This window comes from Bubalus bubalis, chromosome 9, assembly GCF_019923935.1.
Source record: "Bubalus bubalis isolate 160015118507 breed Murrah chromosome 9, NDDB_SH_1, whole genome shotgun sequence".
Classification (NCBI taxonomy): domain Eukaryota; kingdom Metazoa; phylum Chordata; class Mammalia; order Artiodactyla; family Bovidae; genus Bubalus; species Bubalus bubalis.
Genome location: NC_059165.1, coordinates 46,179,431 through 46,194,441, shown reverse-complemented (window position 1 = coordinate 46,194,441; position 15,011 = coordinate 46,179,431). Strand labels below are relative to the sequence as shown.

General features: G+C 41.4%; 1 protein-coding gene across 4 annotated transcripts in view; it reads left to right on the top strand.

Annotated features, from left to right (window-relative positions):
• The window catches only part of GRIA1 (glutamate ionotropic receptor AMPA type subunit 1), a 360,169-nt gene that overhangs the window by 203,878 nt on the left and 141,280 nt on the right, over positions 1-15,011 (top strand). For 2 of the 4 annotated variants that reach the window (XM_025292371.3, XM_025292370.3), the window contains exons 3-5: positions 2,092-2,331; positions 5,450-5,637; positions 11,670-11,723. In XM_025292371.3, coding sequence (XP_025148156.1) covers positions 2,092-2,331; positions 5,450-5,637; positions 11,670-11,723 — 482 coding nt within the window. The remainder of the gene's footprint in view (positions 1-2,091; positions 2,332-5,449; positions 5,638-11,669; positions 11,724-15,011) is intronic. The other 2 variants (XM_025292374.3, XM_025292372.3) reach the window with 1 other exon arrangement.

The following is a 15,011-nucleotide window of genomic DNA, read 5'->3' as shown; positions in this document are numbered from 1 at the left end:
CACTCACCTACCACGTCCTGGGGATTATGCTGGCTTTGGGGCATAAATGAGACCCCTGTTTTTCAGGAATTAACATTGACCTGAGCAGTCACAGATATATACAAGCAAAAAAGAAAACTATTTCAAATAATAATCATTCAATTATGAAAGATACAATGGGAGATGTGATAGAGATTTATAGAGGGTTGAGGGGACGATGGAAGAACCATCTAGAGGAGGTGATGAAGGAAGGCCAGTCCAGGCAAGAGATGTGAGCTGAGACACAACTGCTGAAAAGCAGTGAGCACTGCAAAGAGGTAAGGGAAGGGCACTGCAGGCGGAGAATCTAAAAAAGAATGTCACTTTGCTGTACACCTGAAACTAATACAACATTGAAAATCAACTACAGTCCAATACAAAATAAAAATTAAAATTAAAAACATATACAAACACACAAAGGGCACCTGCCGGGTTTCCTTAGACAATATGCTGGGTTACACTGGAAGTTAAACAGATGACTTGTATGGCTCCATTACAATCTTTAAGAGAAGATCTTGCAGGAGCATGAAGGGAAGATCTAGGAAGCAACTGAACTGAGACTTGGTAGGCAGCTAGGTCCTAGCAGCTAACGGCATTCTTCAGTTCAGCCTGACCCAGTGCATCAATTACATGTTAAAATGTGTTAACCAGCAAAGGGCCCTGGGAATGTTTGAATTTTACAAAAATCTAGATTTTTTAGAACAGGATTCCTCTCAGTCTTTTATGTGGTCAGTATGTAGTATGAAACTGCAAAAGGAGGACAGGGTTTACACCATTTCCAAAATGTGTTTGCGCAAAGAAGTCTTTTCTTTTTTAAGGAGCACTTTGTGATACTAACGTTTCATGGAACACATTTGGGTGATGCTCATGGAGCATAGTTTGAGAGCCCATCTACAAAGGCAGTGTGGGGTCATGAAAGCAGGTGATATGACCAAGACAGCAGAGCATCTAAGAACATCAGCTTCTTCATCTTAAAATAAAACTGATAATACCAAAGTCACAGGGTTGTGATGAGAAATGAACATCCTAACACATACCGGCAAAGCACCCTAAAATACTGTCACTGTGATGAGAATGACTTGTCTGCCTCACCATCCATAGTAGGACAGTAATCTGGGGGCACTGGGGTTAGCGTTACAGTTGGGCACTCGACTGGGGCAAAGTCTAGGAACCCTGTATCACATATTAAAATGAAGTTTCATTGGTGAATGACCTGAACTTGGTCCCATAATTTTGTTCTTTTTTACCATTATAGTTTAACCAACAGTCTAACTGAACACCAACCAGTGTTGGTAACTTAACTGGGATCTTACAAAATGACTCCTGTGGGGATATTCACACAGCTAAGCTATTACTGTGGCTGATACACCAGGGGGCCTGAAAAATCAGTCAGTAGTATGTACAAACACGCGATGAACATCAGCAGAGAAATGTACACTGAAAGCTAAGGGTAGACTGGGAAAATCAACACTTGTTTTCTTAAACGTGCATCAGCAGCAAGCTGACAGACTTTCTTCCTGAGGCATCTTATGCTTTGCCTTAAAGTGATGGGCAACGTCATAGAAAGATTGTTAGATTGGGTTCAAGATACCTGCCTAACTCAGATCCGGTCTATCTGTGATACCTTGGACATGTTCATTACCTTTCTAAGCCTTGGTTTCTCCCTTTAAAAAACTTACCTAGTCATCCTTTTCCTACCTTAATAAGGTTGTTGTACAGATAACACGAAAGAACATACAAAACTGCATTGTATACATTTATAATGAATAACCATGAAAACTCTTGGCATGGGAATGGCACCTAATAAAGACTGGTTCAACAGATGGATGGGTGGGTTGGACAGATGAATGAGTGAATGGATGCACAGATGGGTAAAATAGATGGGCAGTTAGATACGTTGGTGGGTTGAAAGGATGGAGGGATAGATTGCCTGAGTGGGTAGAAGGCTAGCTAGATAATAGAAGGATGATGAGTTAGATGGATAGACTAATAGATGAAATAGTTTTAGAGCCACTGACAGCATGTTTGCAGCATCTTCCTCTATTCATTAATTTCTCTCTTCTCCTTTTCCAGTCTGTTCCCAGTTCTCTAAAGGAGTCTATGCCATCTTTGGGTTTTATGAACGGAGGACTGTCAACATGCTGACCTCCTTCTGCGGGGCCCTCCACGTCTGCTTCATTACACCAAGCTTTCCCGTTGACACATCCAACCAGTTTGTCCTCCAGCTGCGCCCCGAGCTGCAGGATGCCCTCATCAGTATCATCGACCATTACAAGTGGCAAAAATTTGTCTACATTTATGATGCTGACCGGGGTAAGCCAGGGGCTAGGGGAGGGAGACGTTGAAGGGATGGAGAGAAAATTACCAGCAGAAAGAAGAATGGGGCCTCGCTGCTTTCTTGAAAGCAAGGAGGAATGATCCAGAAATGCTTTATGTCTGTGGACTGATTTTTCAGTAGCTAACCTGTAACTCACTGTGCGGAAACACATCCTTAGAGAGAATAACCTTTTAACGCACCATGTCACTCTACAGCTCTCAAAGCTTCCATTGTTCCTGAACCCAGACTCAACGTCCAAGGACCTTAGCTGACTGGTTCAGGGCTCAGGGCTCAGGGCTCATGGCATGGCTTTAAGGAGCATATGAAGTCAGACCTGGATTGGAATTCTATGTTCCTTCCTCTCCAGCTGTCTGACTTTAGGCAAGCTCTCTCTGCTTCAATTTGATCACTTCTGTAATGGGAATAAAATTCTCTATTCCTTCATTTTTTCATCTCTATAATGAAGATAAAGCCAGTCTCTATCTCATAAAATTGTGAGGACTGAATGACACAATAACTAGATGGGGCTTGTATGGTACCAACAACACAGTCAATGCACAGAGTCTTTTATACATGTTAACCTCTATCAGCATCATCACCAGCATCACCATCAGCCCTCCCAGGCCTTAATAATTCTGCCTCTACCTAAATTTCAAATTTTCCATTCCATTTTCTAAATATGTCCAGTATTTGTTTTTCTACTCTACATCTTGAATCAGAGGATTCTAGTTTCTGGGGAGCGCTTCCCTTTTCAAATCTACATATGCAAATTATTCCTTTCTTTTGCAATGGAGAACACCACTTTCTCTATTTCCTGACCTTCTAAATGGAAACGCTCTTCTTTTCTCTAACTCCTGTGATGGTTGTATTATACGATATATCCTACCATCCCCTGCTATACTCAATGGTCCAAAAAGAACTTAACCATTATTGGTGTGAAGAAATAAGTGGATCATACAAGGTCTGGAAAGTGAGGCACAGGAATTCTATCCTGTTTAAAAAGAGAGGCTTTATAGGAGCTTGCCTTTAGAGAGGCTTAGAAGATTTTCCAATAGAAGAGTGGCTGGCAAAATGTTTTTTCAGGAAGAGTTAGGCAGGCGTTATTCAAGGAGAATTAGCTGGCAGGTGAGGCCAGAAGCACTCTATTTGCTTTGATTTTCCCTTCTCTTTCCTTATTTTGATGATTTCCCTTCTCAGACAAGCAGGCATTATAAGGATGAACTGCAGAATGGCTATTTCAGGACAACTTTGCAGCATAAATAGGGCTTCCCTGGTGGCTCAGATGGGGAAGCATCTGCCTGCAATGTGGGAGACCTAGGTTCGATCCCTGGGTCGAGAAGATCCCCTGGAGAAGGAAATGGCAACCTACTCCAGTACTCTTGCCTGGAAAATTCCATGGAGGGAGGAGCCTGGTAGGCTACAGTCCATTGGGTTGCAAAGAGTCCTACACGACTGAGCGACTTCACTTTTGCTGCATAATGAGGCTTGAGGCCTAGAAGCAGCAAAGCCAGAAAAATCTCACTTTCATTAGAGGACCATCTCTGGGGTTTATCAGCAAAAAGCGCCCATACTCTTAAAGGGGCTCCACCTACCTCACAACTCTGAGCTCAGAGTTTTGCCATTTGCTAGCTGTGTGACCTTGAGCCAATGACCAAGTCTCTCTGAACCTCCATTTCCACATTTGTGAAACATGGATAACAATGGTACCTACCTTACAGAATTAAGTGAATTGAAGACAGGAAAGCTAATGGAGCAATGGCAGACACATAATAAACTTTTAGTAAATGTGAGGCTTAAGAGCACCAACCTTGTACTTAAATAAAATAAATAAATCAAGCAAAAAAGAAACAACAGAATCAATCTACAGATGATTCTTTAGGCTGGGCACCATATTGGTCACTATCAGAGAGATGAGCAATATTATATGGAGACAGAAATGATATATGTGCACAAGATAGATTAACAGTGCACAAGTAATATAATGATTTGTTGCAGGCAGATTTATGACCTCCCCTTTCTTCCCCAACAAAGACACCCATGCTCTAATTCCTGGAATCCCTGAATATGTTATGTTAAATGAAAAAGGCATAAAGGTTACAGATGGAATTCATGTTGTTAATCAATTGACCTTAAAACAGACAGATTATCCTGGATTATTTGGGTGAGCTCAGTGAAATCACAAGGGTCCTTAAGCATGGGGGAGGCAGAAGGGTCAGTATCAGAGTATGACATGAGAGACTCAACTAGTCACTGAAGATGGAAGAGGCTATAAACCAAGGAAAGCAGGTATCCTCTAGAAGCAGAAAAAGCAATAAAAATTTCCCCTCCTAGAACCTCCAGAAAATAACACAACCCTGACAATAACTTGAACGTAGCCCAGTGAGATTCATTTCAAACATCTGACCTCTGGCAGTTTAACATGATAAATGTTTTATTCGAAGCCACTAAATTTGCAATAATTTGTCACAGCCGCAGTAGGAAACTAATATCCTACCTATGTCCCAAAGATGAAACAAAACAGGATTAAGTCACGGATTCCTCTATCATTTAGCTGTAAATCAGAAGAGAGTAGCTTAATTCAGTACACGGTGATCGAATACCTACTGTATGAGAGGCAAAGTGCTAGGATTTGAGATATACTATATATTAGTAACTGTGGTTGACAGCTATCAGGTGCTGTTTAGATATCAGATCAACACACTTAATAAGCAGTTACTAAAGGCTGAATAGTAATCAATATTTATAAAACCCCTGCCATGTTTGAGACACTCTCATTCAATCCTCATGATGACACTGTAAAGTGGGCGTTATTAACATCACCATTTTACCACTGAAAACACTAAAGTTTAGCAAAGGGAATTAATCCATACAAGATCATTTAACCAAGTATATTGTAGCATTAGAACTGGAGCTTCAGATTACACTTTTAATCACTAACTCTACTGCCTCCTATGTTCTGCAAACAGAAACACAAAACAAACACAGAGCCTGCCCACCCCAGCTCAAACTGGTCTTAGAGCAAGCTGGAGCTGAGTTTAGTGGAGGAGTGGGGAAGGTGGGGGAAATTGCTGTGGATTCCGACTGCCACGTTTGTCCTACTCACCCCACCTCCAGGTCTATCCGTCCTGCAGAAAGTCCTGGACACAGCTGCTGAGAAGAACTGGCAGGTGACAGCCGTCAACATTTTGACAACCACGGAGGAGGGTTACCGGATGCTCTTCCAGGACCTGGAGAAGAAAAAGGAGCGGCTGGTGGTGGTGGACTGTGAATCGGAACGCCTCAATGCTATCCTGGGCCAGGTAGTGAGTGCAGCGAAGGTGCCCTCAGGGTGGGTGTGGGGGGTGGTTCCAGAGGACCAGATTGACCTCTGGCCCTCTGAGCTACAAGGAGAGTTCTTGACTAGGTGAAACTACAGGCTGTTTCTCAAATCCTGTAACTGATACAATTTAACTCTGAAACGTTATGAGATAGTACCGAGTAGGAGCCATCACCTAGGGCTTCCCATAGTTCTCAGATTAGTTAACCAAAAACTTACCTCAAGTGCTTCCTTTTCTTGTTAAAAAGAAAAATGCATTGCACTTTAGAGTTTGTGAAGTTTTATCACATCCTTAGACCTGATTCCTGGGTTTGGCTCTGCATTCTGTCACCCACTGATCCAGCATTTGGTTTCTCGTCCATTTGGCCCACTGACCCATTTTGAGTCCAGGGAGGCTCCAAGCATCTCCCTTTACTCTTTCCTGAAACACACACCAGTGTCTGAAAGATGAATTGATTGACTGTCCATTCTAAGAAATTACACCGTAACCTCAACAGTCTTCAGCCAGATGTCTCTAAGTCATGGTTCCTCCTATTCTCAGAGGTAAAGCATGTGGCACTGGATAGATCACTTGTCTTTTTTAAATTACATCTGTGTATTCAGATGAGCTAGCAAGGAAGGAGATGCTGCAATTGTTTTTGAACAGTACTCTACAATTAAAGATGGCAGTTTTAGGTACTTGACAACAAGACAGCGCTTGTTAATAGTCCTCAAGACCCCTGGGGCACCCGCAGGGAATCTCAGAGTCAGCTCAGCACTTGTTCAGAGGCCTCAGCAATTGAACAGGAGAGATTCTGAAAGCCGGGGGTTCTTTGAGGCGTTAACTCTGTGTTCTACTTTACAAAGTGTGAATCTGTGCCTCCCTCTCAGAGAGAAAAAGCAGCAAAAATTGTTCCCATTAAGATGGGTGTTTTCTGAGCCAGAGTCAGAGGACTGGAATTCTAGTTAGGTAAAGCAGAATAGCGGAGAAGGCAATGGCACCCCACTCCAGTACTCTTGCCTGGAAAATCCTATGGATGGAGGAGCCTGGTGGGCTGCAATCCATGGGGTCGCTGAGAGTCGGACACGACTGAGCGACTTCACTTTCACTTTTCACTTTCATGCATTGAAGAAGGAAATGGCAACCCACTCCAGTGTTCTTGCCTGGAGAATCCCAGCGACGGGGGAGCCTGGTGGGCTGCCGTCTATGGGGTTGCATAGAGTCGGACACGACTGAAGCGACTTAGCAGCAGCAGCAAAGCAGAATAGAGTATTAATAATAGTTAAATGCAGAGACCCTGGAGCCAGATTCACATCCCCAGCTCTAATGTTCATTTAGTTCTGAGACCCTGGGCCAGGTTTTTAATTTCTACATCTCAGGTTCCTGACCTGTAATATGGGCATAATAATAATAAAAATGGCTACCTTTAGAGAGCTCTTGTGAGGGTCAGAAGAATCTATATATACAAGCACAGCACTTAAAATAGAGCCTGCCCCACTGAAAGTCATAAACGTAAAGATTTACCTGTTTTTGCTATTCATAATGCCAACTGATACTGGTTTTGCTTTGTGTTTTTTTTTAGTTCAACTTTTTAAATTTTGAGATATAAGCTCATATGCATGTGCAAGATATAATGCAGAGAGATCCCATGCACCCCATGTCGGGTTATCCCAATGATAACATCTCACAAAACTGTAGCAACTATAGTGCAATACCACAACCAGGAAATTGACATTGATACATTTCAGGTACAGGACATTTCCAACACCACAAAGATCTTCTGCGGTCATCCTGCTTCCCTCTCTCTCTCTCCTTTTCCCTTTCCCTAGGCACTCGCTAATCTGTGGTCCATTTCTGTGATTTTCTTATTTTAAATGAGTGTGATATAAATGGAATTACATAGTATGTAACATTTTGGGTTTAGCTTTTTTCACTTGGCATAATTCCCTGGAGATTCATTCAAGATGTTGTGGGTACGATACTGGCTTCTTGAGTCATTTCTTTTTTGGTGTAAGTGTACTCCTCTGTAAAATAGGAATGAAGACCCCTGTTCTACGAAGCTGATAACAAGATTAGATGAAAGGTAGGGAAAGTGTTGGATGATAAACAGGTATTCTTAGCAGACTGAAGACTCCTACAGTAAAGATAGAGCTGTTGGTACTATTTTCTGAGTACTTACTTTATACCAAACACCATGCCAAGCCCTTTCCATGTATAATTCCACTTCATCCTCACATTCTCTCTATAAAACTGCTTCCATTAGCGCCCTTATTTTATAAATGGAGAAACAAGGGATTACACTTGCCTGAGATTTCACAAGTAGCATGGAATGAAAGCAGGAAGTCAAATCCATCTAGGTCTAGCTACCATGCCAGACCTCTTAAAAACTCAATTGTCAGCATCTGCTGACTATAGCCATCCACTCTGTCAAAGGACAAACATGTGTTTTGGAAGAAAGTAACTTGTTTTCTGAATATTTTATATTGTAGTATATTATCTTTTTTAATTGTTGGACTCTTCTATTCTGAAAAGTAAAGACAAAATGCTGAAAGGATATTATAAGTTATGTGGTTTATCACTTGCATTTACACTATACAGATGAAATGACTAATGGTCATATTTGTTGAATCATTTGTCTTGGGTTCAGACTAGTTAGTGAAAAAGACAATGTCACTAGTTAGTGACAAAGGATTTCCATCTTCTAATTTGCAGTCTGACATCTTGGCATCATCCTAGACTATCTCACACTCAAGAACTGGGATCTTTTCAGTCTAACACAAATGTTCTGCCTAATCTAAGGAGGAAGACAACGATTCCAAACTCCACATAGGGAATTAACTGCCTGTCTCAGTCTCTAGTGCTCCACTTGGAATATCAGCTGTATTAGGATTCTTGTTCTGTTTTCTTCCCTCCTGTATCCACAGTGCCTTGAACAATGCTTGGCACCTAGCAGGTATTCAATATTTTTTGAATGAATAGGAAGAATAAGGAATCAATGAATGCTCTAAGATCCTAAATGTGAGATAGGTCTAGATATCTACAGGTAGCCTTTGACTGGAAAAGAGCCTTTAAGCTGGAGGTAAGAGCAGGTAGGGAGGCCCAGAGGGCTTGTGGGAGCCAAGGTTCACAGAGGGCTTAAGAGGCCAAGTGGAGGATGTCAGTTGTTTACTGGAAGACAATGATCTTTGGAAACCATTCTAAAGAGTCTGGGGGTTATTTTATAAACAGTGGAGAGCCAGTGAAGGTCTGTGAGCAAGGAACAGGGTTATCAAACTATAGTGTGTGTGTGTGTGTGTGCATGTGTGTGTGCACGCGTGTATGTATGTGTGCATGTGTGTGCGCATGCATGTGTGTGTGTGTGCGCGTGTGTGTGTGTATGTGTTCAGTTGGTCAGTCGTGTCTGACTTTCTGGGGCCCCAGGTACTGTAGCCCGCCAGGACCTTCTACCCATGGAATTTTCCAGGCAAGAACACTGGAGCAGGTTGCCATTTCCTACTCCAAGGAATCTTTCCAACCCAGGGATAAAACCTGCATCTCTTGGACTGGCAGGAAATTCATTAGATTATAATACTTTATCAGTATATGGTACTTAATTATGTAATACAGTCATTAAGTTCAGAAGGAGTCAAAGATGGATGAGGGAGACCGGGACCAGCCCATCCATTCACTCTTATTGTCTTTAAAGTGCTTTTCACCTGCTGAAATCTTGTTCATTTATCTGTTTATATATTTACCATCTGGCTCCCTGCTAAATTGTCAACTCAGCTCAATGAGGGCCTGGGGACCTTGCCTCACTTGTTCATAGCTTGTCCCTAGTACATAGCGTGGGGCTTGATATATGGTCCACGTTCAATACATATTTGTTGAGTGAATTAATTAATCATAGAGGCTTTACAGAGCAGTTGGGATTAGAGCTTAGCCATAAAGGTTACGAATAATCAAAGAGAATGGGAAAGGGCATGCCAGACACAAAGACTGTGAATTAAGGCAATCCAGTGAAAATGAGCTTTGAAGAGATGGGGTCAGCAAGGCAGTGGACTGAAAGTGTACATTACCTTTGTATCAACTTTCTCAGTCAGTAACCTTTTATCTCTTTATCTGTTTAGTATTGCTCTTCTCCCAGTAAACTGTGGCCTCCAGCAGAGCAAGCACCATGCTTTTTCACTTTCCACCATATTCTCAGCACAGTGCTTGGTAGACAGTAAGCACTTAATATCTGTAAAAGGGAAAGGAGTTCATCAGGTGGGTAGGTGAGTAGGTGGGTGGGAAGGTTGGTGTTTAGGTCCAACTATATGAAATTACTAATCTTTATTGGTCAAAAATCATTCATTATTGTTTCTTATGTTTCAACCTGTAATTTCACCCTCCAGAGACTATTCTTATCCATTGCCCTGAGGCAGTGGGTTTCAATCTGTCTTTTGTTTGCTGTTTTGTGTTAATTTGAAGCTGAATAGGTTTCTGATAATGGTATCTCATTGTTGAAAGCGCAGCAAGCCATTTGACAAGAAAATGAAAAAGCAATGAAGAATTATTAATAAAACTATCATCCCAATAGTCTTTGAGCTCCCTGGTCTGGAATTTCACATGCTAGCCACTATTTCAGAGCATTCATTGTATGCACTTGCATTTAATTATTCTTGCCATAAAAAAATGTGAGCTGCTATGCACATACATCCAATTAAGTAGATATCTGAATGTGGCTGTTAATAACCTTGAAAATTTATTCAGTTAGAAAAGAAGCCCAAATGCTTCTCCTATGTTTTATGCCTCCTTGTTATAGTGCGGGGTGGGGGGCGGGGGGTACTTAGCAGGCTGTACCAACCTCATTTTGATGATTAAAAAGAAACAGATCAAGTTACCTTGCTGGCTGAGCTGAGGCTAAACCAAGGTCCACAGTCTTAGCTGCTCCCAGATGGGTAGTGCGTCTGGATGCCCAAGCAAATCTCTGGGTAGTTCTTTCTACAGATATTTTCCTGCCTAGAATGATTAGAGACAGCCTGTGCACATAAGATGGAGGGGTGTTTGGAGACCCTGGCTCTTATTTCAGGCATTATATGGAAAGGCTCACAATAGCCATGTCCCTGTCCTAACACTAGAGATTTCCAGGTGGCACAATGGTAAAGAATCCGCCTGCCAGGGCAGGAGATGCAGGTTCAATTCTTGGGTTGGAAAGATCCCCTGCAGAAGTGGGGATGGCAACCTGCTCCAGTACTCTTGCCTAGGAAATCTATGGACAGAGGAGCCTGGTGGGCTATAGTCCATGGGGTCGCAAAGAGTTGGACACGACTGAGCATGCACGCCACACAATGCAATGTCCTGATACTGTTAACATACTGCTGTGGGATCTGATATATCACGCCCCGACTCTGGGGCGTGACTTCCCATCTGTACAGTGATTGGGGGATCAGACGATCCTGACATTCCCTCCCAGCTTCTGGCTTGCACTCAAACTGGAAGTTGCTCAGAAATGTCTGAATACCCAACTGGTTTAGGGAAGAAGGCACAAAGAAGGAACTGTATCTAAATGTGATCCATGCAAGGATGTGAAGTTCAAGAACTGGGGTGCAATCATTCAACTACCCATTTGACCATGCGTCCACTTCTCTGTCCACTCAAGCAGCAGATATTGTTATATCCAATACAACGGAAGAGTCTCACTGTGTATAGAAAGAATCTCCATGAATGGAGAAGGCTTTATGGAAGAAGGAAAGAAGTGAGCATTTTAGCCAGGACCTTGGGGTTGTAATAACACTACTCCATCCCTGGAATCAGGGAAAAATGATTTCAAATCTTGTATCTGCACTTTATATCCAGATAACCTCAGGGAGCTTATTTAACTTCTCTAAGCCTCCATCCCTATCTGTAAAATCGAGGGTATCAGCAATGCCACCATCATTGGGTGGTTGTGATATTGTAGCTTGAATACTTAGGATAGGACAGGGCAGTCAGTACTCGATGTTCATTGCTATTATTATTGCAGGTGTAGCTTTAATTGTCAGTATGATTAATGCATGTATCCCCCGGGTTGTGTTTTATAGATCGTAAAGCTGGAGAAGAATGGCATTGGCTACCACTATATCCTTGCAAATCTGGTGAGTAGAGAACACTGCAAGCCCTCAACTGGTGGGGCCATGTTTGGGGCCTGGCTTGCTACTGTGGTCCCTGGCTGGTAGGAACTGCATGAGTGGGACTGGCAAATTTCGAGCTTCAGCTGTGCCCCTGCAAAACCCATAGCACATTCAAGGTGATTCTCTAAGCTTCCTTGTAAGAGATCATGCTGGTGGGCAGGCCTTTATTAGTCATCACAATTCCAGCTTTAATTGACTCTGCCACTTGGCAATAACAACAAAAGCACCACATCTTTTAATGGATACAAGATGCTTTAACCTCACTGGTTTTGATTCTCTGTTTTGACATCAATGATAGTTTACTGTTTATAAATACAAATGTTTAAATGATAAGAACACAAGCACTGACAAGTCTTTAACCAGAAACAGTTTTATAGCATGAACAATATTATGACAATTTAGTTTTTATTCTCTTTTTTATGTGGCATAGATAAGCTGTCTTTTAAAGAAAATTTTTACTTCCATTTTTATGTACTACAGTTATTTTTATTGGGTGCAATTATTTTTCAGGGTATGAAGACTTGACTCATAAGATAATTTTTGGTACACATTAAATTATTCCTAGTGACATGTACCATTATGAGTTTTCTTTGTGGCCATCATTTTGGCAAGTCTATTTTGGCAAGTCCTAGGTCATGTTTTCTCATCTACCTTTCTAAATTATGAGGTTTGAGACTTTCAGTGTTTTGTGTTTTTTTTTCCCCCCCAAAGTCAAATTTAATTTTACTTTGCATTTGTTTTATTTTTAAAGAGCGTTATTAAGATGTAATTCACATGATGTAAAGCTCATCCATTTAAAGCACACAAGTCAATTCTCTTATGTATATTCACAGAATTATGAAACATCACCACAATCTCATTTTTAACATCTCCATCATCCCCCAAAAGAAACCCCATACACATTAGCAGTTGCTCCCCATTTTCCCCCAAATTGCTCCAGTAATCTACTTTCTATCTCTATGGACTTGCCTATTCTAGATATTGGAATCACAGAATATCTGGTCCCTTCTGACTGGCTTCTTTCACTTAACATAATGTTTTCAACATTCATCCATGTTGGTACCACGTATCAGTTCTTCATTCCTTTCTATTGCCAAGTAACATACCATTACACGGATGCATCCCATTTTGTGTATCCACACACCAGCTGATGGACATTTGAGTTGTTTTCACTTTTTGACTATTATGAATTCTGCTTCTACAAACATTTGTATACAAGTTTTTCTCTTGAGCACAAACCTAGGAGTGAAATTGCTGGGATACATGGTAACTCTATGGTTGATATTTTGAGGAATGCCAAAACTATTTTGTAAAGTGGTTGCATCTCCCACCAAATTTTTAATAAATAACAAATTTTGCCATGTGGCAGCTTGAGCATGTCAGATTTCCTTAATGATAGCTTTTTCTACAAAGTTTGCTTATTATCCTCGCCTTCTTTATGATTTTCTGTGTTTCCTTTAAGATGTGATTTTTTAGCTTTTTGCCCATAACAAATTATATCACTCAGTTTTAGCTACGTTATTTGTGGTAATTATTCCTGCAATATTAATTGAATAAGAGGTTGATATTTTCCTACTTATCTTTAGAATAAGGATCACTAACAGAACAAAGTCACAGGGTCTAGGTGTAGTAAAGGTCAAAGCGATAGGACTGAAAAGTGGCACCAAAATATCTTGCCTGATTCTTAAGCTCTGTCTCTCTTTCTGACTGATCTCCAGCCTCAGACCTATTCCTACCTGAACCGTCTTGTCTTTCCCCTTGGAAACTTCCTAGCCTTGGCTGTCTTGGTATTTCATGGTCAGGACTAGAAATAAAGACTTATTAAGATAAGTTAATTAAGGTCTGGTTATTAATAAATAAATATGTTACTTTTCTCAGAGATACTTGCCTTTTAAATGGATGATAACTGTCCAGACACTTTTGGGGGAACCAAGAGTTGCAGCCTCAAAAACCATTTGCAAGGATTAAATTGTTGACTTTGTGATTAAAAAAACTCTTGACATCCTTTGAATCTCACTCAGATCCTTAGTCCTAGAAGGGACTGTGGAAGTCAGCTCTATCTAAGTTTCATTTGCTTACAGGGAAACATTTGCTTATGGTCAAACCAGCAACGGAGTATGACTTGGCCAGGCTCACACCAATCAGTGATAGAGCCAGGCCTGGCACCAGAGTTAGCAGGCCTATGCCTTTTCTACTATATCAGGACATCTCTCAGCATAGATCATGTGGGCACCCTGCTGCTTGAGAATACACAGAACAAGGGTAGGGGCATGCATAATCATCTCTCCAGGATAAGATAGAAATTACACATCAGTGACCTCAAAGCCACCCAAAGACCTCAGGTAATTACATTGCCAGCCTCCATCTGTTGCCAAGTGACCCCTTAGTCACAGCATCACCAAGTCAGCCCTTTGGGTGTCTGCAGCCTTCTGATCTGCATTCTTTTTTCTCTCCCCTGACCTAATGAGCTCTCAAATTCTTACAACTGCCAGCTAATAGGATGCAAATTGCATATACCATCCAAATACAAAAGACTTGCATGTTCCAATAGATTAGTTGATAATTGGGCTTCAAATTACTAATTAATTCAGTTTGAAACATAGTGGAGTATGTGGTGTGTGTGTTTTTCTTCCCCCTTCAGAGGAATCATGCAATTTATAAGATGATAATTTTTAGAAATTCTGCCACATAATTAGCCCACTGCTGCATGGAACTGACCCCCTCCTTCAGCATGCTTGCGATTAGGGTGTAATTATAGAGTTAGAAACTAAGGGAGCTTTTGAAAGGTTTAACAAAGGAGGGAGCTACTTTTTATTTCAAGGTTGTTTCCGTCCCTGTCAGACTGTGTGAGCTTCAAAGAAGTCAACAGCATCCCTGTAACAGGTCACTTTGGAGGGATGCTTTTCTGGGTTTGGAGGGCTACTGGAAGAGAAGACGGAAGGAGAACCCTGGGTCAGGGAGGAGAGCTTTATAACAGGAAGTCATTAAAAAAACAAAGAAATAAAAACCCTGCTTTTTGTCCAGACACCATCCTCGGCTAGCTTCTTTGTGATTTTGGGCAATTCACCAGCACTCAGTTCCCTCACTGAGAATAATAGTTCCTATTCTATATGCTCATAGAGTCACTGGGGAAGGCCAGTATGTTGCTGAATGCCACCATGCCTAGAAAAAGTTAAACTGCTCTACATAGTGGGGAATCCTTGCTTCATATAGTCAATGTGCCCATCTGAACATATCACATGTATGTATATG